Source organism: Acartia tonsa, chromosome 1 (assembly GCF_053477335.1).
Source record: "Acartia tonsa isolate MP-2025a chromosome 1, ASM5347733v1, whole genome shotgun sequence".
In the NCBI taxonomy this organism is placed as follows: Eukaryota; Metazoa; Arthropoda; class Copepoda; order Calanoida; family Acartiidae; genus Acartia; species Acartia tonsa.
In genome coordinates this window covers 38167995-38193691 of record NC_137260.1, presented here as the reverse complement: position 1 = coordinate 38193691, position 25697 = coordinate 38167995, and the positions used below count along the sequence as shown (strand labels likewise).

At 32.4% G+C, this 25697-nt stretch overlaps 1 protein-coding gene across 1 annotated transcript; it reads left to right on the top strand.

Moving 5' to 3' along the window:
- Positions 1 to 17745: 17745 nt before the first annotated feature.
- On the top strand, positions 17746 to 25644 carry LOC145327423 (endoglucanase E-4-like). The gene is made up of 11 exons (XM_080170978.1): positions 17746 to 17862; positions 18296 to 18404; positions 19688 to 19753; positions 20501 to 20597; positions 21388 to 21539; positions 21610 to 21640; positions 21984 to 22041; positions 22587 to 22661; positions 23471 to 23634; positions 24203 to 24296; positions 25490 to 25644. Exons 2-11 carry the CDS (start codon positions 18344 to 18346, stop codon positions 25598 to 25600), a joined length of 909 nt encoding a protein of 302 aa, XP_080027104.1. The 5' UTR covers positions 17746 to 17862; positions 18296 to 18343; the 3' UTR covers positions 25601 to 25644.
- The last annotated feature ends 53 nt before the right edge of the window (positions 25645 to 25697 follow it).

Here is a 25697-nt window from a genome sequence, read left to right as displayed (position 1 = left end):
TTACTAGTTTTAATAGCACTGGCCATCGGCCACCCTAACCTAACAAAGCTGGTTTTAACTTTTATTCTTCAAATTTATTCATTTTAATATCAACCTGAAGTTGTCTATAATACGCTGCGATAAATAACTATTCTAATATTTCCAAAATACTTTTTTGACACAGTTTATAAAAAAAATGTATTTACTGTCAAATGTTCTATTCTCCTTTTATGAAAGTAACAAGGATCTGATCGAACAGATACACGCGACTATAGCGCATTCGCTAGAAAATTATAAGTTCGAATCTCAGCCCAACACCGCTTCATAACTAAAGACATTAATATAGTTCTTACTCAGAGGCGTCCAAGCTTTTTTTATTTTGGGGGGGGGGGGGGGTAAAATTTTGAAAATAAAAATTTAGGGGGGGGGGGGTAATCTTTATTTTATAGAGGCATTTTTTTTATTGGGGGGGGTGGTGGGTAAAAATTGAAAATCCAAAATTTTGAGGGTGCCTACAGCACCCCCAAATTCATTTAGGGGGGGGGTAATCACCCCTTTACCCCCCCCCCCCTTGGACGTCTAAGGGCTATGTCCTATGTGTGACATATATAGTTAAAGTAGGGAGAACGCCTTGGCCCATACAGTAAAAGTAACAGTAACAAGCCCTTTTCACTCCACAGGGGGGAGCATAGGCCGCTGACAATTCGTCAGTGTTTCTGTAACAATGTGGCTTATGGATATGGGATAGGGTTGTCAGCCCTAAGCCCTATGATTGCGGTGTAAAGCGTCCATTTGCCATCAGACAACCAACCCTTTGATTGCACGACCTTTGTCTGAGAAGTCCTAACTGTGCATGGTAGTGAGTTGCGCCTGTTTTGGGCCAAGGCATTCCCCCTACTCTAACTATTTATGTCGCGCATCTGACATAGCAGCAGTAGGAACCATTTTTAACGTCTTTAGTTATGACGCGGTGTTGGACCGAGATTCGAACCTGTCACCTTCCCGACGACGAGCGGATGCGCTACGTGTTGAGCCCATACAGGCGCAACAGAATGAACGCCCGCATAGGTAAAACGGATATGGTTCGCATTCTCAATGAAAGATGTTTCTCCCCCCCCCCCCCCTTCTAAAACCCTTCCCTCAGGTGTTTCAAGGGCTTAGTCTTTAGTAGCTAAAATTTAGATGTCTAAATAATGATTTATATGAATTATTTGTATTTAGGAGACAAGTAAAGAAATAAAAGATATGCTTAATAAATACAATTATACACAAGTTTTACAACTGTCAAATTTGTTCTATCAAGCACAACGATCAGGAACACTTTAATCATTTTTCCAGTATGGCTTTGAAATTGTTTCATATCCGCTGGATTAGAACCGGTTCTCAGGCAATTTAAAAAAATCATGTATCGTATCGTATTGCTGATAATTTTCTACGAAGAATGATTACAAAAATCATAATATTGCTGCCAGTTTTGTTAGACCGGGACTTTGGCACCTTGGGGCTTCCAATACCGGAATTAATCTTATCGTTTTACTTTCCGCGGAAAGTTGTCTATAATAGGATGCGATAAATAACTATTAAATCTATTAATAATTTAGAATATTGTCAAAATGATATTTATACACGTGTATAGCAAATGCCAGAGTAGCTGAAAACCAAATAACAATAGCTTAGTAATCCTTTCATTGATATAAAACATTTGTTTGCAGAAAGCAATTTCTACAATTATGACTTGTTCGTGCGTTTATTTATCATTATCTGTATGATTAATCAAAAACTTAATTCCATGAACAAGTTTCATATGAAATATCTTGCATTTTGAATGGTTTAAAAAAATATCATTCTGTTTTTAATTTACTTCGAAATTAAAAGGGCTACTAATTCCTAATATTTGTTGATCGGTGCATCGCTTTTACGAAAGTTGTGTTCCTTGTTTTTATTTTAGGCGAAGCTTTTCTATAGCCAGGAAATCTCCGTCAGAGCGTCCAAACGTTTCAAACTTTGCATGAAGATTCCTGTAATAGAAATGTACCACTTAGCAAGCGTAGCAGCTCAATATTTGTTACCAGAAAGCTTATACATCTATTTAAGACACGCTTTTAATAATTTTTGATTGGTTGGTTAAAAAAATTGAGTGCCCAAACGTTTCAACCTCTAATTGTAATCTACAGAAGAGTTAATTTTACGTATCATTATTTGGGACGTACATCAATTTATTGACCATTGTCTTATCTCTTTCGATCACTATATATTTATTTATAACTAGCGGCTACGCCCCCTTAGAGGCCTCTAGGGGTGCTTGAGGAGGGAGATATGAATTTGATAACCCAAATTATTATTTTAGATTTTAAAAGAGAAAGTAAAAAAAAACTTTGTGGGGGAGGGAAATTTTTTCTAGGGGCGATTTCTCTTGGGAGGGTGAAGGTACCCTCCCCCAAAATAGTTATAAACCTTCCCGGGACCTATAAAAAGCTAACCTGATAAGGAGAACCCGATTGGTTCAGCGGTTATCGAGATCATTTGGTACAAACACAAACACACAGACACACAAACACCCTGTTACTTTAGTATAAGGATTATCCTATTCATCTGATTTTTGGAATTATTCATAGAACAACAAGTCAAAATGTTGTAAGCGAAGCATCTCTATCTATGCTCAAGTCCTTAAAATGTAAATTCTGAAACTAAAAGTTTGTTCGTCCTATCGTCTAATTTTTGAGTTTCACTTTTATGACTGTTGTCTTCCTTGTTTTTTTTGTGATAAATTTCTATAAAATTTTTCATCTGTTTAAAATAAATAAAAGTGTTAAATAAACAAGGAAAACTGGATGCATTTCAAGACTTCGACCATGAAAAACTAAAATTCAAGAAAGATTCTGCACTTCAGGAAAAAGTTATTTATTATTAAATTGAATAAAATATTGTGTTCTCTGAGGTTTAGTGTAGGAAAGTGATATAATTAAACAATTTGGTCAAACATTTAAATGATATTATCCCACCCAGAACAAACCCCCCCCCCCCCACCTCTCTCCATTATTTTAAACTTTGAAGAAAAAAACTTTCTCCTTTAGGGAACTCTAAAATTCCGAGACCTATTCCTATTTAACCTACCTTACCTAAACTAACCAAAAAATATGACGATTTTTTTTCTTCAAAAAGTTTTTTTTTTTTGTCCATCTGTATATAGGGAAACTGCTAACTGGTTGAAAGGAGGCGCGGCTTTTTCTGATAAATACAGATTTTAATAATTCTTAAAACTAAACTAGGACGGAGCTACTGAAGGCGTTGATCTATCTGGTGGTTATTTTGATGGTAAGGCCATTTTTAAACTAACAAAACAATTTGGGTCACAAGAGAAAATCTTCAAATAATTTACCAGCAGCTATGTGGAGCTGGAGCCGGTTTTTTGCAAGTGCTAGATTGGAGTCACCCTAAAGTAACAACGGCTCCACATTTCTTTTACCGAAGCGGTGGCTCCATATCGCTACTTTTGAGAGAACATTCAATAATTCTAAATTAAAATTACCTTTCCATTACTTAATAAACCGTGGAGATGCGAGAAAAAAAATATACCTTCCATCTCTATGACAATGTGAGGATCTAATTAAATGGAAAATTATATCCCAATATTTCAACTTCAGCCAAGGAATATTTTGTTTTCCAGATTCGGTATTGGTCTCAGGCCTAAAAACCTCGACCAAAAAAAACTTACCTGAAAAAATCTCTACGATTTCATGAAAATAGGGATAGAATTTCTCATTACGTTGAAGTCCTGAAAACGTCAGGGAAGGTATTTCCTATTCTTGATATCAATTAGTAAATGATAGTAAATTTTCAAGAAGCAATTAGGGGATAGATTTAACTATATGACATTAGCCTATTCTAATAAATTATATTTCTGTTACATGTGTATTGTGTATACTTATATTGAAACCTTTATTGGAATCATGGAAAGAAAACGAAGTAGCGGAATTTGTTGTATTTTCACAGTAACCTTTCTCCTATTTTAGGCCCTGCGTGGAGTAATCATAAACATTTACATACAAAATTCGCGAGTCGGCTCCTATTTTTTTCTGGCTCCCAATATCGAATCTCATATGTATTATAGTAAAGATTATAAGCAAATTTACATATATAATCCCAGAATTTTGGGAGTCAATTCATGTCTTCAAAGGCGATTTTTTTCAAAGATTTTTGGTGTTTAGGAGCCACTTTACAAATTTGATATGTAACGGTAATAAAGATGTTAAAGATAAGAAAGTATTGTTTATAAATAATTAATTACTCTTCAAATACTTGAAAAATATACTGCTAAAAAATCGCGCAACCTATTATATTTGTTAATTAAAATCTTGTAAACGGCTTGAATGATTGTTACAAAATTTTATTTATTGGGATTTATGTATTTTATTTAAGATCTATAAAACGGCGAAATCACACATCTTATTGACTATTCTATAAATCAATTTATCTGTCTGTATGTATGTGTTAACAAAGATCTCATAAACAGTTAAATCACACAATTTTTAACCGCTGGACCAATCAATACAAAATTTTCAGGGAAGTTTAATGTAGGTCTCGGGTTAGTTTTAAGTTGTTTTGAGGGGGGAGGGGGGTGGAGATTGTCAACTAAGATCTCGTAAAATTCCGCGGTACCCAAAGTATCATAACAGCATCTTATTAGACATTGGGGACTGTAAATTTCCGCGGTACCCAAAGTATTATAACAGCATCTTATTAGACGTTGGGGACTGTAAATTTCCGCAGTACCCAAAGTATTATAATAGCATCTTATTAGACATTGGGGACAGTAAATTTCCGCGGTACCCAAAGTATTATAACAGCATCTAATTAGACATTTGGGACTGTAAAATTCCGCGGTACCCAAAGTACTATAACAGCATCTTATTAGGCATTAGGGACTGTAAATTTCAGCGGTACCCAAAGTATTATAACAGCATCTTATTAGGCATTGGAGACTGTAAAATTCCGCGGTACCCAAAGTATCATAACAGCATCTTATTAGACATTGGGGACTGTAAATTTCCGCGGTACCCAAAGTATTATAACAGCATCTTATTAGACATTGGGGACTGTAAATTTCCGCGGTACCCAAAGTATTATAACAGCATCTTATTATGCATTAGGGACTGTAAAATTCCGCGGTACCCAAAGTATTATAACAGCATTTTATTAGACATTGGGGACTGTAAATTTCCGCGGTACCCAAAGTATTATAACAGCATCTTATTAGACATTGGGGACTGTAAAATTCCTGCGGTGCCCAAAGTATTATAACAGCATTTTATTAGACATTGGGGACTGTAAAATTCCGCGGTACCCAAAGTATTATAACAGCATCTTATTAGACATTGGGGACTGTAAATTTCCGCGTTAAAGATAAAACAATAGCCATTAATCCTAGTAGGCTAAATTTTTAATATGTTGTACTCAAAGCAATTCCTAACAACTTTGCTTTTATAAAAAAGTTGAAAAAAATCACTTTAAATATCATTTTTTCCCTTCGTAAGTTCGTATGTAATAATTATCAATGGAAAGAAGGAAAAAAAGATAGATAGATAGATATTAGATATGTTTAGGCTAGGCAATGTATGGGTTGCGTATGTATATGTGTGTGTGTGTGTATTATGTGTTGTGTTATAATTACATACGGAAGCCCTTACCACAGCGCATCCAACTTACAACTAGTTTTATCAGTCTGTCGGTCTACAAGCCATAAAAGACATATTAAATACTACACTCCATAGATGCCTCTAGGGGCACTTAAGGTAGGGGGGGGGGAGGTATCTCTTATTAAGAGGGTGAAGATACCCACCCCAAAATTAAAAAAAACTTCTGACCTTAAGAACCATATCGGTTAAACAGTTAGCAAGATCCTTTGTAACAGACAAAAAAGCATACTACTTTATTTCAATGGCATCTATAAACCCCGACTAAACTGTACATATATTAATTAGGAAATTATCTAGTTTTACTTTCTCAAGATTTTCTACAGATATGATTGTACTTGTTTAAAAGTTTAACCTTAAACTGCATGGAAGGCAATTAATTTCCAACGAACTATCATAACAGCTAAAATATTTGAAGAATAAACAAACAGATAAATAGATAGATAGATCACACACCCACTTACAAATACATATACACATTTTAGCATTTTTTTTTGTTGTAAAATTTTAAATTATATTTTGTAACATAATTTTCTAAAACATTTATTAAAAATCCTCTTTTTGTTTTATGAACACTTTGTGTTTTATTAAAGATTTTTAAAGCATGCAATTTCAAGTGTAAAATAGTTGAAGTAAATTAAAGTAAAACAAGGATGACAACATCTATAAATTCAAAGCAGTAGGACAAACGAACAGTAACACTTGTAGAGTGTCAGAACTGAATAATCAGAATATAAATGTACGAGTCTAAACAAAATTGTAAGTAATTCTTTTGAAAATCTTTTTGATACAGGATAATGTTTATGGATGTACTTACATTTTTAGGGCTTAATTTTACAGATGCTTAGCTTATAACATTATACCTTGATGTAAGAAGAATAATTATTCTCGTATTCATTCGAATCCGGTGGATAGGAACTGGTTCTCATCCATACGAAAAACTATGTCTAGCATCGTATTATATACAGCTTTCTACGAATATAAAAATGTACAATCATAAGATTAAAACCAGTTTTTTAGCCGGTGCCTTCGGCACCTCGGGGCTAAAAAAACTAGTTTTAATCTTATAATTGTACATTCTATATCCGCGGAAAGCCGTTTATAATACGATGCAAGAAATAACTATTACAAAACTCGGATGAATAGAATAATTATAGCACATTTTGTTGTTGAAAAGGTTAAAACCTACATGTTTTTAATGGACTTAACAGACTTTTTGGAAATGCTTATAGAGTTGCTACGCTTTCTAAATTATACCTAACTTATATAGGAATCATCATACAAAGTTTTTAAATTGACAGTACAATTCTAACATGTCTAAATTAACTAAAAAAGCTATTCATTCCAGACAAACAGACTGACCATTATTATAGAAAAGCTTGACTTTTAAAAACGTTTTTTTACTGTATAGAAAATGTGTAAATTTCAAATTTAACCAAAAAATTCATTTACTAAGTATATTTGCGATAACTTTTATTTAATGAAATCTTCCAATTTTTAACATGTATAAAACGGCCTGCTTAATTGCTTCAAGATCCATGTCAGATCTGTATAGGAAATAAATGTCTATAAACGAGCTCAAGTTTTCCAAGGAATATTTGTTGAAAACTCATAGTGCTCCAATAATCCATAATAAACTCTCATTGCCCAGAACGATAAGACCCATTATTTTACTTTATTCAAAATAAATTCCTTTTTTTAATTTCATGTTGCTATTTACCTTATATCAATGTATTTAATTTCTAATCATAAAAAAGAAAATTTAGATTTATAATATAATAAATTTAAGAAAACTCTGTTTTAAAAGAATTCGATTGTAGCGACACTTTGTGTGTTCAAATATTAAACTAAAATTGTAATCATCATCATTAACCCTTTGGTGATGGTAATGTAAAGAAAAAATATAATTTAAAAAATCTTTTTAAAATCATTTAGATAATTAAATATTTACTTTTTTTTAGATAGTAATGCCGGGTGAGGAAAATAGATTTATTGAGAAATAGATATGCATATAGAAAACTAGCCAATAGGGAGATAATTATATCGAGCCAACTCTAGTATGTATAGATTAGCAATAAAGATAGTCTTAATTGCTCAACTGAATTTTTCTGAACGGAAAATATTTCTTTTTTTATTTAAACTTGGAAACTATTTGACTTTTACTGTATAATCTACTAACTGCTTTGCCCCTAATCTTTAGGGCGAGTTGGGAATGTAAGAAACATAGCATAAAATCACCCCAAGATTATTCATAAAGCTTTCCTGAAAAGTATAACCAATTAAGACCCACAATTTCTGTAATTTTTAGCTTCAGACAAAAAAAACCTTACTACTTTATAGTATGGAACACTGTACTAGAAGCGGCTACGCCCCTAGAGGCATATAAGCGCTCTTGGTTTGGGGGGAAACATATATTGTTATCCCATAAGTGATTATATATTATGTAAATTCTAAATTTATCATATTATATTCATAAGTTTTAAAGTTATTGTATCAAAGCCAATTTAAGGATTCTTTCAATTTAGCAAAATGTGTAGCTTTTAATGTTAAACTTATAACTTGCTATTATTTCAACAATATACTAGAAATTTAATTTCATTGGCTGAAAATTTTTCTGTTATAAATACTTTAATGAAATGAGTTATTTGATAAACCCAAATTTAGCAATAATAAATATTTAATATTATATTTGAAATTCAAACATAAGTCAAAATCTAACAATCTATAATACAAAGTAGAATAATGTTTCTCCGTCCGTCTGTCTGTTTGTCTGTCTGTCCGTTTGTCTGTCGGTCTGTATTATATTTTACTATTCTTTTATATATTAAACATTGGAGTGTTATTCATACTCTAAAAATGCACGAAACTTGCAAAATGCCATCCTTGTTAAAACCACAGACAAAACTATATAGCAGTGTAATTAAAGGCATACTAAAATTGTTATCTTAACTTGAGACAAAAATAGGTGTAGCCCTGGGATTTTCAGGGCTTAAACATTGTAGGACAAAAGTTTGATATAAACACATAATTAAACTTATTATGATAGAACAGTTGCTTTAATTTTTAATTTAACAAAAAAGTCAATGGATGAGATGATATGATTGTAAAACTTTGGGGACAAATAGAATTTACAATCCAGTGTTCCCATCCCTTCCTCCCTGATCTAATCTGCTTCAGTAATAAGAGGTATTTTTTTAAATCTTAAATTATATAGGTATAAATTATAGAATGATAAAGGAGAACTCAATCGGTTAAGTGGTTATCGAAATCTGAAGCTACACACAAATTAACTTACTACTTTATACGATAGGATATATTTGAAATAACTTATACATTTTTGAAATAACTTATATTTTTTTCTATCGATTTATCCTTTAGAATTCGTGAACTATTACTTGAAAAGGTAAAGATTATATTTCTGTAATAAAATTCCCAGTTGTCGTTGATGATTCGCCAAACCCAAATTTTTAAAAGTCTTTAAAAAAATAACAATAAACTTATTTTGGTGCTATTATAATTAAATTTGGTATTTACTTGTCTGTCGCGTGGAAAACTTTTCCTTATAAAGTATTACAGTTCTTTGTTCGTTAAGATCTTAGTAACCAAAAGTTACAAAAGATCACACTAGTAATTTCAAATATACTAAACCTAATACACATGAATTAAAGGTACAGAGGGTTTGAATAAAATAATATTTGTACAGTTTTTTCAATATCCTTTACTTTATATTCTTTTATATTGTCCCATGTAGCCTTATTTTAATTTAGATGCAATGTTGTTTAAGCTATGGACATAATTGTCTTTGTTTGTTTAGCTTTGACTCGTGAATTAACTTTACTTGTAGCAATAAAGATAACTTTTCTTATGATTGCAAGACATTTGTCTGAAAGTGCTAAAAGCGCATGGTTATCAGTTTCATTAAAATTAAATCTAAAACTTTTACTAAATATAGACAGATATATAGACCAGCTAAATAGTAGCTCTGCAATGAAATATTTATGCTTAATAACCGCTTTTCTCAGCTTTTTATCTTAATACTAGCAGCTACGCCCCTAGAGGCTTTCTTAGGGCATTTGAGGTGGGGGTGGGATTTAAATTCTAAAAGACAGAGTAAAATGATGGGTTTTTTTTTTGGGGGGGGGGAGTTGATTACCCCCATTTTCATTTCAATTTTTAAACGAAAAATTGTGAGGGTGAGGGGTAATTTTTAAAAGCGAAGCTTTTCTATAATTAGGGTCGGTCCGTCCGTCCGTCTGTCCAAGTCCATCCGTCCGTCCGTAACGGATAGCTTTTTTCGTTAATTTGGGCATGTTAGAATTGTCCTATCGATTTCAAACTTTGCATGGTCATTCCTGTAGTAGTTAGGTACGATTTAGAAAGCGTAGCAACTCTATAATCATTACCAAAATGTCCGTTTAAAACATGTTGATTTTTTTACTTTTTTAATAACAAATTTTGATGTAATCTAATCATCCGATTGATCTCATTTTTTGGATACTGATTCCTGGGACATCAAAATACAATATTATAAGCGAAGCAACTCTATAATTAAGTCCTAAAAATGTCAGTATGTCCATAAACATAATTCTGTGTCAAGCATTTTTTCAACAAATTTACTTACAATTTTGCATCGACTATTATACATTTATATTCTGATTATTCAGTTCTGACACTATACAAGTGTTAATGTCCGTTTGTCCTACCGTTTCAGCGCTTCGCTTTTATGGATGTTGTCATCCTTGTTTTGGTAGAGACAGACACAGATTATCACTTCCTTAGATAAATAGATAGATAGTCAGATAGACAGACAAAAAGATTAATAGATAGATAGATAGAGATAGATAAAGAGACAGATAGATAGATAGATAGATGGATGGATAGATGGATAGATTGATAGATGGATATATGGATAGATAGATACAGTTAAAACATATTCAATAATTTGAAGTATTTTAAGAGTTTTTTTTGTCTAGAGTTAAAAATCATGAAAATTGGTAAACTCAATTAGTTGTTCTTTTAAGGGCAGCTTTATACATATCTTACTGGGTGGAGAGAGGGGACAATAGTCCCCAAAGTTTTCTTATTCGTTGATTTAATAATTTTATGGCCTATAGGGAATTTTGATTGCTTGGTTTATTGAGTTGTGTGTTCAAACGTCTCACTCACTAATCTTCAGATAAGGTAATTTGTGTATAATTTTGGATGTTTATCAATTTATCGGCCTTTGTCTAATCCCTTTAGATATCTGGTTATATTATAACAATTTGTTATTAAAAAATCTTTAAATGTCTTTTTATGTTATATTCTTTTTAGTAGCAAAGCTACTATATAAATAACTTTGTGTGTCTATTTGTCCGTCCATCTGTACGGCTAGGGGGAAATATCAATTTCGTAGAAAGCTGAAATTTTTAGTGTTAACCTAAGAAAGAGAGGGGACAATGGATTGTTTATCACACTAGTCCCCAAATTTTAAAATAAAGTTTACTAATTGTTGGCTTAACAACTTTGGGGATTTTTCTTGACTTTTGATTAGTTGGTCCATAAAGTTGAGTGACTAAACGTTTCAACCACTAATTGTAATCTACAGAAGAGGTTATTTTGTGTATCATCTTTGGGGTTGTACATCAATATATCGGCCATTGTCTTATCCCTTTAGATCCCTTGTTATATTATAACAATATCTTATTTATCTTTATCTTTAAATTGCTTCTTATGTTATCTTTTTTAGCAGCAAAGCTACTCTATAAATAACTTGGTGCGTCTGTCCATGCGTCCATCTTTATAACTAATGGGAAACGTGTATTTCTTGACTTCTATTTAACGTAGAAAGCTGAAATTTTTGTTGAAAACTTGTAAGACCCATGCACATCCTGGCTATACATCTTCCAATAATTACATTATACCAGGGAGGGAGATGACATTGGGCTGTTTATTACACTAGTCCCCAAAGTTTTATGATAACATTTTCTTTTTTGTTAGTCTTACAACTTTGGAGACTTTGGTTGGTTCAATAAGTTGAGTGTCAAAACGTTTCAACCCCATTTTTTCATCTACAAGTGGGGTAATTTCGTGTAAAATTATTTGGATGTTAATAAATTTATCACCTTTTGTCTTATACCTTTAGATCCCTGACATTATACAGTTTGACTTTTTTTTACTAGAAAACCTTTTTTAAACAAAACTCTAATTAGGGTCTGTCTGCACGGTCATCAGTTTGTAATTTGGACGTGTTAGAATTGTCCTATTGTTTTCAAACTTTGCATGATGATTCCAATAATAATTAAGTAAAATTTTAAAAGCATAGCAACTCTGAGAGAGAAAATAAGATTTACCCGCGGCAAAAATCAAGTTTCTTGGATAACTAGCGAACGGATTGGGTTAGAGTGGATCTAAACACGGCAAAATGAGCGTCTCACTATGCTGGATTCACACAAAAAAATTAAAGGAGCTAGGACAATTTTAAAATAGGCGGACCAAACGATTTATGTTCCATCGATACGAGTCGAGGCTTAAAAATTTCGGCCTTTCAGCAAAAATCAAGTTTCTTAGATAACTAGCGAATAACGGATTCAGCTACAGAAGATCTAAACACAGCAAAATGACCGTCTCAATGAGTAGAACACATACAAAAAATTTGAAGACTCTGGGACAACTTTTAGGTAGGCGGACCACATGATTTGTGTCCATCGATACAAGTCGAGGAGTAAAAAATCAAACTTTCAAGTTGTGGCCCGACAAGGAAGGAGTTGGAATCTTGACCCCATATTTAAAACTTAAATGTGGCTTGTTGAGGCGAATATTTTGCCGTATTAACATCGACTGTAGCTCAAAAGACAAAAAAGTTTTCCTAGGAGAAACTGTTTTTTTTTGAGCTTAAATTTGAGCCAAAATCTGTAAGTCAAAAACACAAATCGTTTGGTCCGCCTATCTTAAAATTGTTCCAGAGTCTTCAAATTTTTTGTGTAAGTTCCTGGGGTTGAGACGGTCATTTAGACACCCTAACATCGATTCTAGCTCAATCCGTTCGCTAGTTATCGAAGAAACATGGATTTTATCAATTTGGTATTTAATGTTTTTAAACATTTAAAAGTGAAATTTCAAAGTATAGTGTATTTTTTAGGGGAACTATGATGTGCGTCTATCTCCGAAAGTCCACTATGACCCTATATGGACTTGGTGGAGGTTTTAGTGTCAAATGGCAACACAAAAGTGCCTACTAAGCTAGTCTACGTGGTAAATGTGCCCTTTAAAGGGTAGATAGACAGGAATAAGGTATAACCAACAAGCGAAAATAATCTAAAATAATATTTGGGGGGCAAATGGAGAGGTCGTCAATTTTACGATGTGTTGCCCCCCAACGACAGCTGAAAAAGACGTATAAGTTTCGTGATTTTTTCCCGAATTAATTTCATTATTGGTATAAGCTGGTAGATAGAGCTCCTTTATCGTAGTATAGAAGGCTTATAAGTAGACAACGGTTGGTTATATCTTAGTAACGGTTAATGATCCCTTCTTTAAAATTATCCCTTTTTTAGATTGTAAATAGTGGTTGAAACGTTTGGACACTTGCTAAACCAACCAATCAAAGTCCTATAAAAGTCAACAAAGTTGTTAAGCCTCTCCCTCTCAGGGTTTCAGAGGATAGAAAACTTGAGATTTAGGAAGTTGAAAATGGGGTTTTCCTCCTGCACGCCCTTGATACCAAACCATTACAGTGAACTCTCTTATACACAGGATAGGTTAGTATATCTAACTTACATTTCTTAGGTGGGTATATCCATACTAATACTCGCTATAATTTTGAATTCAATGGTTAGGCAGTATACATTGTTTATTTTAAAACTATTTCTAAACCCCGACATTGAGGGTAAAATGGGCTGTTACTTACTCTAGTCCCCAAAGTTTTATAATAACGTTTTCTTGTTTTTTGGCTTTTCCAAATTTTTAATGGTTGGTTTATTAAGTTAAGTATCCAAATGTTTTAACCACTTATTGTAATCTACAGAAGGGGTAATTTTGTGAATTAACTTTGGGGATGTACATGAATTTATCGGCCATTGTCTTACCCCTTTAAATCCCTCTTCTAAAACGCACCATACTATCTTTCTCTATCTTATACTTCTTTTTTAGTTTGTTGATTTGTTTGTCTGTAAAGGATGGACAAATATATATTAACATTTTAAATTAAGTCTTATTTTTAAATGTCCCTTTTTCATTTTATAAAAAAAAACTTAACTCAATACAACATCAAAAATTTTCTCTATTAAAGACTTGTAGCTGACTAAAATAACGATCCCCCTCATCCACCCCCTTTACCCAATCGACTACCCCTCTACTGGATTAACGAACTGCCATAATAGCCAAGTATCCACTATATATCCATTGTCATCCACTAATAAAAATGAATAGATAGATCTTAATAGCGAAGCTACTGTATAACTCAATCTGTCTGTCTGTCAGTCAAATTTACCTACAATTTTGTTTCGAATTATGTACATTTAAATTCTGATTATCCAGTTTTGACACTCTACAAGGGTTAATGTTCTTTTGTTCTTTGTTTATAGAGCTTCGCTTTTGTGGATGTTATCATCCTTGTTTTCTTTTACAGTAGAAGAAAACACTTAATGCTCACTGATATGGAATATTCGCTGTCCCCATAGCGTTACAGACTGGCGGACTGATGAATAGACAAAGTAAATTAAGAGAAGCTTCGCTGCTATTAAAGAAATTGAATTAATTGAACTTTATTATTTAAGAACATGTTGATAGTGTCCTAGAAAATTTTCCTTATGACATGACGTCAGGGAGAGGTGAGAGGAGAAGTGGGAAAGGAAACCCCTTAAAAAGAGATGGATCTAATGACGTCATTATAGGACTATTTTAACACGTAAAATTTTTTTCTGGTGGTTCATGTGTATTTTTAGAGAAAATTACTTTTTCTAGTCATAGCGGTCAGACCGCTCCTTAGCCACTTTTTAGCGGCCAGCCGCTAAATTTTAAAACAGCTGTAGCGCGGCCAATTTTGTAGCTAGGATGGCAAAATTTTAGGACGAAGTTTTATTTTTCATAACAAAAAAAAATTTCTTTTTCTGATCAGCGCCGAAAAACGGCAAATGACGGAAACCGCCATTTTCGGCGGTTACGGCGGTAAAACAGCGGTTGGCGGCGCCAATTAACATTTTTATCTGTTTATTGTTGCTCAAGGATTTACCAAAAAAAATATAGGTCTCTAGCTGTAATAGAAGCAACGATATTCATGATATATATCTGTAGTAAAAGCCGGACAAAAATCGGTCATAAAGTCGGCCAGGGAGCGGTCAAACGGTCATAACACCACTTTTCTCAGAAGGTCATTGATATCTAAGTATTCATCAAAAAAATTTAGGTTTGTACCTTATACACAAAAGTCATAATGTAGAATTTATTTATTTTAAGATTTATTTAGGTTTTTTTCTAATTTTGGTGCTACCCAACCGACTTTGACCGGACACCACGACCGACACAGAACAGATATCCTAATAAAATCAACTCTTGCCGACGTATAATTACTAAACTTAAAAAGTCACAGCTCTCCATCTTACCTACAAAAAAAATGAGATTGAAAAAACTAGAGGGGGGGGGGTCCTGGAGCCCCCCCCCCCCGATCTGTAAGGGTTAACTTATAAGATTGTTCTATGTTTCCTAACTCCTTAAATATGTAAAAAGTTTTCATGTACGATTTTACATAGAATTAATATCAAAAGGTTATAAGTATTGTAACAGAGGGTGGTGGAACCCTCCCCCGAAATAGTTATGAACCTTACCAGGACCTATAAACAGCTACATTGTAAAGGAGAACCATCTCCGTTCGGTGGTTAGCAAGATCCTTCGATACACAAAGACAGACAAACACACACACACATCCTGTTTCTTTAATATAAGGATTATTTTGGATAATTTTAAAAAAATGAAAAATTATTTTATACAGCAAATAAATTTACCAAAACAAGGATGACAAAATCAGACAACATAAATTTGTTGCAAAATAAATTAAATACAGGACAAACTTTCATTTTTAGGATTTTACCATAGAGATGCCTAGCTTATAATATTTAACTTGTTGTCCTTTCATGCTTTAAATGGACGTATGTACTTTTTAGTGACGAATATAGAGTTTATGTATAAAAGAATTGTTCTGTTGTTTCTCTGAACCACAAAAATTTGTAATAATGATTGGTTGTAAGATTAAATCAATATTCGTCTGATATGTGCCTTTTTCTTCTAACAAAAATAAAAGCCTAGCCGCTAATACCTAAAATAAAGTATCAGGATCTGTGTCTGTCTGTCTGTACTAAACGCAAAATCAATGTGATTCTCCTTTACAATGTAACTTTTAATAGGTCCTATACAATTGAGCATCCATTATATGAGGATGCTCTAGAGGAAATAAATTTTTATAGGGAAATGCGTTTTTCCACTTTTGCTAATTAAGATAAAAGGTTAATTTGTTTTTTAAGAGCTTCGCTACTTACAGATATTATCATCCTTGTTTTAATATTTTTATTGTATAACTTTATTTGTTAACGATTATTGCAAAATTTTCCGAGCGGTTTTAAAGGTAAATCATAGGTTTTATGTTATTTTAATGGGGGGAATGCGACACTAGCTAACATATTTTTTTTCTAATTAGACAACCTGTCCTATTTATTAATTTATTGTTCTGTATGTATGTATGTGTGTATGTATGTCAACTAAGTAGGATCAATACAAATTTCCAAGCAAATTTTACAAATGTCATTGTTAGGCTATTTAGGAATTATGCTAGATAGAAAGAAAGATAAATATACAGATAGATAGATAGATAGATAGGAATTATGCTAGATATACAGATAGATAGATATACAGATAGATAGATAGGAATTATGCTAGATAGAAAGATAGATAGATATACAGATAGATAGATAGATAGGAATTAGGCTAGATATAGAAAGATAGATAGATAGATAGATAGATAGATAGATAGATAGGAATTATGCTAGATATACAGATAGATAGATATACAGATAGATAGATAGGAATTATGCTAGATATAAAGATAGATAGATATACAGATAGATAGATAGATAGGAATTAGGCTAGATATAGATAGATAGATAGATAGATAGATAGATAGATAGATAGATAGATAGATAGATAGATAGATAGATAGATAGATAGATAGATAGATAGATAGATAGATAGATAGATAGATAGATAGATAGATAGATAGATAGATAGATAGATAGATAGATAGATAGATAGATAGATAGATAGATAGATAGATAGATAGATAGATAGATAGATAGATAGATAGATAGATAGATAGATAGATAGATAGATATAATTTTCCGCAATTTTTATGTACAGCCACTCTATATTTGACAATGTTCGTCAAAAAGGACATAACTGTCTCGTACGGACAGGCGGACGGACTTAACTTATATGTAAAAAAACTTCGGTTTTGTAAAAAAAAATACTAAAATGAAAATTATTTCATATTGTTTCATTTCATTCTGAATACTGAAAAATAAAATAAAAATATTATTATTACTTATCCTGCTGTGCTAATTTTTAATAATTTCATCCTTTTAATCAATTTTATCAAAACTTTGGAAAGGTTGTGTGATTTAAACAATATATATTTGGGTCTTGATATGTAAAAACTCTTAAACTGTCTCTAAAAAAATATTTAGAGCCACCACATATTAGATTCCAATGCTTATCTCTAGATCAAGGTATTTATGACTTGGTGCTTATCTTAGCTAAAATCTTTTACATATAAGATTCAACAATGGCTCTCAAAAATTGTCCCAATGAGCCGGCTCTCGGAATTTCCTAATTAATAAAATTTCTAGAATACTAGGGACAACTTCTTTTATTTTCACTGTTCAGAACTGGTTTTCCTTCGTTGGAAATTCTTTTCTACAAATTTAGATATATTATAAGTCAACATTTAAGCCAAAAAATGACAAAACCGTATTGAAGGATAGAACCTTATAGAATAAGATATCCAACCTAAAACTTAAAAATATAACAATCCATACTTAAAAAGCTGCTAGTAGTAAAAAAGTATATAAATGAACGTTTGAAATAGGCTGTTCTGAATACGATAAAATGGGCTACAGACTACATCATCAAATGCCATCCAGAACCAAACTTATACTATGCCCAGGTATAAATCTAGAATACAAAGTAGAATTATTTCTGTTAGTCTGAAGCTTAAGATCTCGGTAACCACTGAATCGATTTGGCTCTACACTTTAGTGAAAGAAAGCTACTGGTCCTGCGGTGCTATTTTTTGGGGGATGGGAGATCCGCCCCTTCCTCCCTCCCCTCCTCCCAAAAAAATGAAACCCACATCAATTTTAATTTTTAAAAAAAGCTTTAGATCTCGGTAATCACAGAACCAATTGGGCTTTACTCTTCAGGGAAAATACATACTGTTCCTATAGTGATTTTAGGCTATTTTCTTGGAGTTAGAACACCCCCAACCCCCCCCCCCAACCCCAAAAAAAAAATCCTCTTAAAATTTGCAGATGCACATCGTACACCCCTTCTGGTATAATCCTGTGCACGCCACTGTTTTAAGAACTTTTTGTTGACAGGTTGGAGATGCAGATATCGAGCATAACTACTGGACAACATTTCATAACATGAATGTTACAAGACCTGTTTATAAAATTAATACAACCCATCCTGGTTCGGATTTGGCAGGTTTATAAAGTTTAAATATCTGTCCAATATGGCTTCGAAACCGACTAATATCCACTGGATAAGAAACAGTTCTCAGCCTTAAGGAAAAATTATGTAGAGCATCGTATTACAGACAATTATCACGAAAATTAAAGTAAAAATCATAAAATTAATTCCAGATACATAGCTTTACTGAAAGTTATGTATCCTATTGCAACATAGAGAATTTTTCACAAATAATAAAATTAAAATCATAAGACACAGTTTGTTCAAAGGTGCTTTGACTTTTGTGTCAGAACCTAAATTGGGACATAGTGCATTTCATTACCCTAGGTTAGGTAACCTTATTTCACTTTTCAATAAAATCTAAAATGCAGCCGTTTTTGAGAAAATTAGATTTGAAAATTTCAAGTTCAATTTTCATCCCCTACAGTTACCGCATAATCAAGACAAGAAAAGCAAAGATTAATTATTTTAAATCTTGAACAGGTTTGCTTTTATAAAGTTCTTCATAAAAGAACTCCTGAAGTGAGTTGATTCATGGCCATTTTATCAGTTGCTTTGCTAAGGTTACGGAAATTTAGCCTTAAATAAATCATATATAGTGGGGTTTTATGAAAGACTTCATAAAATCAAACTTGTTCAAAATCTTGAATATATAATCTTTGCATTTCTTGTCATGATTATGCGGTAACTCCTAGGGGATGAAAATTGAACTTGAAATTTTCGAATCTAATTTTCTCAAAAACGGCTGCATTTTAGATTTTATTGAAAAGTGAAATGAAGTTACCTAACCGAGGGTAATGAAATGTACTATGTCCCAATTTAGGTTCTGAAACAAAAGTCAAAGCAACTTCGAACGCACTGTGAAGAATAACCCCTTTTTTATTGGCCCGGGCCTTTAGCAAATTTGCAGAATGTATGTTGTTTAGGAAAAACCAAAGACCTTTTTTATCTATCTTTGAGATTTATGAATGAAGAAATGTTACGGGTTGAATATTTGATAAGTTATTCAAGACTTTAATAAAAGGCATCTATACTACAACGTAACATTATTATATGATATTATTTTAATTATTAGCAAAAAATTAAAAAAATATTGTCTTAAAATGCTTTATAAAATCCTCCCGTTTTTTGGAAGCTTTATACAAAGTGTCTCAAAAGAGATGCCGTGTGACGCCATGAAAATAAGGATAAGAGGTGAAGTGGGAAAGGAGACCCCTAAAAAAAATTATAATCCATAATTTTTATGACGTCACACTGCTAATCTTTTAAGACACATGGTAAGGCTTCGTTTTTTGTAGGTGAAACAGCAGCAGCTTTGGCAATAGCTTCAATTATTTTTGAAACAGAAGATCTTGACTATTCTGGTAAATATTTTTCTCGTATTCATTCAAAACCGATTAATATCCGGTGGATTATAACCGGTTCTCATCCATACGAAAAAAATATGTTTAGCATCGAATTATATCCAGTTTTCTACAAATATAAAAGTATTCAATCATAAGAATAAAACAAATATTATAGTCGGTGCATCATGCATCTCGGGGCTAATAAATTGATTTCAATCTTATAATTGTAGATTTTAAAATTTAAACCCGCGGAAAGCTGTTTATAATACGATGCGAGAAATAACTATTTCTACACAAAATCCGTATCTAGTGCAGTTCATGGTAAAACACTTGTGTGAACGATTATCTCCAAAAATCTATAAACTTTAAAAGGATATTAGCTGCCAAACAGCTAAACGTACATGTTATTCCCGCTCACCGTTATGTGCTGCATACGAAGGCTTACAAATAATCTGCCAACGGGCGTAAAATAAGTCTTTTTCGCGAATATATGTGCGCTGCAAAATAGTGTGTGTTCATGAGTAATAGCTACTTGTCGGCCGGCCTTCTTATGTCGGTTAAAATTTTGTACTTACAAGTTACATAATATATATTTTCAGCCGTTTGTCCACTAGCAGTCATTAAAGTTAATTGATTTTTGTAGATAATTGATTCCAGCCTCATAGGAACTTTTTTTACCGTGAAATGCACTAGATCCAAAAATCCTAAACAATTACATTTCGAGTTTGAATACCCATAATGTGCAATTTTCTGAATGTTTTTTAGATATTTTATTAAAGCATGCAGAAGAGCTATTTGACTTTGCCTACAACTGTAGAGGAAATTATTCTGAGTCTGTTCCTAAAGCTGCTAAATATTATAAGTAAGTTATATTTATAGTGATTCTTAAATATTAGATGAATCAGTATGGAGTGCTATGTACAGCTGTATATATCAGTGTATCACATATATTTAGATCATGTAGCGGGTATACAGATGAACAAGTATGGAGTGCTGTATGTCTGTATACATACAGCTGTATATAATATATATATTTAGATCATGTAGTGGGTATATACAGATAAACTATTATGGAGTGCTGTATGTCTGTATATAATAAATATTTAGATCATGGAGTGGGTATACAGATGAACTAGTAGGGAGTGCTGTATGTCTGTATACAGCTGTATATAATATATATATTTAGATCATGGAGTGGGTATACAGATGAACTAATATAAAGTGCTGTATGTCTGTATACGGCTGTATATAATAAATATATATTTAGATCATGGAGTGGGTATACAGATAAACTAGTATGGAGTGCTGTATGTCTGTATACAGCTGTATATAATATATATATATAGATCATGGAGTGGGTATACAGATGAACTAGTATGGAGTGCTGTATGTCTGTATACAGCTGTATATAATATATATATTTAGATCATGGAGTGGGTATACAGATGAACTAATATAAAGTGCTGTATGTCTGTATACGGCTGTATATAATAAATATATATTTAGATCATGGAGTGGGTATACAGATGAACTAGTATGGAGTGCTGTATGTCTGTATATAATAAATATTTAGATCATGGAGTGGGTATACAGATGAACTAGTAGGGAGTGCTGTATGTCTGTGTACAGCTGTATATAATATATATATTTAGATCATGGAGTGGGTATACAGATGAACTAGTATGGAGTGCTGTATGGCTGTATACTGCCACATACAATGATTCCTACCTACAGAAAGCTGAGTTGCTGTATGAAAACTTAAAGAAGAATGTTTCAGAATTTTCTTGGGATGAAAAAACTATAGGTAGGCAAGATTTTATTAATAAAACTTTAATTAAAATAATATTTTTTTTCTAAATTCTTTTTATATTTAGGTGCAACGGTTGTTTTAGCACAAACAACAGGAAAATTTTCTTTTAATTACAAATTAAACCAAATCTCTAACACTTTAAAATTGAATCTTAATAATTATAAGTTCTTTAGAGTAGTGGTCCTTTATTTTTTGCATATTGAAGTAAAAAACTAAATATTTAATCTGTTTTTGAACTGTTAACAAATATGCAGTTAAAAAACAATTGCTAGAAAGATTTACTATTACAGAAAAAAATATGGTACAACATCCAAGTAATTATACATTGATTAAACAATATTGGGTCTAAATTCCGAATAAAATATTCTTTGAATATTGAACATTCCTTTTTCTATTTCGAAAAGGATTCATAATGATAAAGAGATTACTTACTACAGGCAAAGAAGTATATGTGAATAAAAGCATAGAATTCTGTAATCATATGGTGTATAATCAGGTATAGTGTGCTAACATTTTCAGTGGGAATTTTTAAAGATGCTGTTTGTTTTACAGATTTTACTAACAGCCACTAAAGAACGTCAAAGCTTTATATTGAGTGAATGGTATAATGAGGGTTTTTAAGGTTTCGGGAGGGCGGTTGCATAATATATTTTCTAAAAGTTTGTGGGTGCCTAGGAAACCCCAAAATATTAAGGGGGGTGGACACCTCTTGGCCGTCCTTGCAGCGACTATATTTGAAGTAACATTTTAAAATTAAGTAATGTATGCTTTTGTCCTTGTTAGATTAGATTAAAACACTAGAGGGGGAAGGGATTAAATAACCGTATGTCCCCATCCCAAGGACTTTGTGCCGACTTTCAATTGGGTCTTTGAAAATCAACCAATAGTGTCGGGAATATTAACACAGCCAAGCAGCAGAAAACAATTTGCTAGTAGACGAAAAAGGTCCTTGAAATAGGGGGGAAGGTAGTTATCTGTATATACATCTATACTATAGATATATTCTTGTTAGGAAAGAAATAGACATCAAATTTATTCTAGGAAAGAACGCAAGGTGGATTGATTTGGATCCAGGCCTGGGGCTCTTTGAGTTATGCTATTAATATAGGAGAATATGCTCTTAAAATCTAGTTTTTTCTGACCTTTTTAGTAGCAGGGCTACTTTATAATTAACTTTGTCCGTTCGTAACTATATAGGGGGAAATGATCGCATTTTCTCAGTAGATATTCAAGTTAGACGAATTAATATCATGGTACAAAAATCTAAAAGGTTTCGAGATTATCTAGTTTCATCTATGATCACTGAATATTTTTTTATGGCTCACTTTGTCTGTTTGTCCATCCATGAGTTTTTAGTGCTTTGCTACTTATGGATGTTGGCATCCTTATTTTCTGGAAGGTCTCAAAAATGATACCCAGATAATTCAGTATTTTAAGAAGTAAAAATGTATCAAATATATTATCCAGAAAAGTATAATAAAGTATATCAAGTTTATAGAGCCATATTCTGAAAAATTAGCTTTTGTTTGCCTGGAAGCTACAGCTATACAAGGAAAACACACTTAAATTAAGAATATATTTTCTCGTATTCATTTGAATCTGGTGGATAGGAACCGGTTCTCATCCATACGAAAAATTATGTCTAGCATCGTATTATATCTAGTTTTCAACGAATATAAAAATGTACAATCATAAGATTAGATCAGTTTTTAAGTACGTGTATTTTCACATCTCTGGGCTAAAAAAATGGTTTTTATATCCGCGGAAAGCTTTTTTTGATACGATGCCAGAAATAACTATTACAGACAATCTTTTGTTCTATGCACAGTATTTGACAAAAAGGAAACGGGTTGGTGCTTTTGATTTTATATACCAATATATGATTTTACTATATAGGATAGAGTTCCTCCTTTTATCAATTTTAGTTTGTGTGTCATTATAAATTAGATTCAAGAATAAACGCACAAGACTATGTAAAATTCGCCGCCAGTCAAATCAATTACGCTCTTGGAGATGGCGGGCAAAGTTATGTTGTCGGTTTTGGCGAGAATCCGCCAGTTCGCCCTCATCACGCAGCCGCCTCCTGTCCTCTGGATGAAAAAGGGATATATAGCATTTAACTTTTTACCTGAAGACATCACTATGCATGTCATATTTGATGTTAGGTCCGCATAATAACATACAATGCTGTTATAAATTTGTAGTAGCTACAAAAAGCATAAGTTTTTACAGAAAAATATCCATCATATTTGCCCTATTTTGAAGCTATTTAACAAAGGGGGGGGGGGGGGGGGTTAATGCAACCATCTCGTATTCAATAGGTAAATGGCACTTAGAATTTGAATTGCGATCTGGAATTTTACATGAGTAATCCTTGGTAGGTCTATTTTCACTAAATAGAACAAAAAGATAGAAAAGTAACGGCTGGCGGCTCAGCCTTTTTTTTGCCTATTTTCAGAGCAAATTTCATTAATTACGTAGGAATCAACGTTTAAAAACATATTTTTGGTTTAATTTATGTTAACAATAACCACACTGGTGTTCGTGCACCGCCTGTATTACCATAGCCCCCGCATTGTTAGGGCCCATGCAAAATACAACCACCCCCTCCATTTATTTAAAAGTGAACTTTTATGTCTAATTTAAAAAGTTAAATGTGACTTAACAGAAAAATGTGACTGGGATGATTTTAACAATGATGGACCTAACCCAAGTATCCTGTGGGGTGCCTTAGTTGGGGGTCCTGATAAGGTACCACACACTTTAGTTTTTCTTTTTATACAACACCCAACCTTTTCCTATTCTTAATTTAAGTCAGAGTTGTGACATGAAATTTCATAATATATTATAACCCAAAGTTTTATGATCGAATATTCTCATTAGTTGGATAAAAACTTTTTGATTGGTTGGTACAAATAACATAAAAATAACAAGATGTCTGGCTGTGTTGCGAAGAGTCTATATCCGCTAAACCAACATTAAGATATATATAAGTTGTAAAGAATTTTCTCGTATTCATTCGAATCCGGTGGATAGGAACCGGTTCTTATAAATACAAAAAAAAACTATGTCTAGCATCGTATTATATCCAGCTTTCTACGAATATAAAAATGTACAATCATAAGATTAAAACCAGTTTTTTAGCCCGTGCCTTCGGCACCTCGGGGCTAAAAAAACTAGTTTTAATCTTATAATTGTACATTCTATATCTGCGGAAAGCCGTTTATAATCAATGCGAGAAATAACTATTAATGTTAGAGGTAGATTTGAAATCTGCATCAAATTTTAAGGATTTTTATAACATTCGTTTTTTGTATAATTCTTTATTTAAAAGCGCAAATACAATTTAAGTAAATTAATTTTTACATCCATGATAGGTGGATTGAAAACTACCTGCGCTCTAATTGGTTGAATGATGTACGATACTTAAGCTTCTCTAATCAGAGCGAAGATAGTTTTCAATCCACCAATTACAGATGTCAAAATTGATTAACTTAAATTGTATTTGCGCTTTTAAATAAAGAATTATACAAAAAACGAATTTTATTAAAAATCCTTAAAATTTAATGCAGATTTCAAATCTACCTCTAACATTAAAATTCTTTATAAAAACTTATATATCTTAACCAACATGCTTCTCATTCACAATGAAGCTTCTCCCAAAAGAAATAACTCCTAGAATAGTTATTTATCGCATTGTATTGTAGACAGGTTTCCGCTGATAATAAAAATTTAAAGATTAAAACCAGTTTTGTTAGCCCTGAGGGGAGACGAAACTTATTATCTTTATTTTAAAATCCGTAGAAAATTGTCTTTATTTCGATGCTTTACATTTTTTTTAGTATGGCTGAGAACCGGTTCTAATCCAATGTTTATGAATCGGTTTAGAAATCCTACTGGACTGTGAGTTACTACATAGTTTACCTGTAACTATTTGTTTTAAGGATGACAAGTTTCTGGATGATCGAAGTGACTTCAAGAGCAATGAAGTATCTATCAACTATAATGCTGCATTTCAGTCAACTTTAGCTGCTTTAAATTCATACAAAAACTAATTGTCAACTGTTACAGTATAATAAAATTAAATTTCATATGTACATATTTATCTGTAAGGGTCGTTCAAATTCAGGAATAAATGAAAACTGAACAGAA

Bases quoted from the DNA above. Each gene is read 5' to 3' on its own strand.
- LOC145327423 (XM_080170978.1), top strand. From the start codon at position 18,344: ATGAATGTTACAAGACCTGTTTATAAAATTAATACAACCCATCCTGGT. The intron at 18,405-19,687 runs GTTTATAAAGTT...CGTTTTTTGTAG, and splicing joins TCCTGGTTCGGATTTGGCAG to GTGAAACAGCAGCAGCTTTG. The intron at 24,297-25,489 runs GTACCACACACT...ATTTGTTTTAAG, and splicing joins TAGTTGGGGGTCCTGATAAG to GATGACAAGTTTCTGGATGA.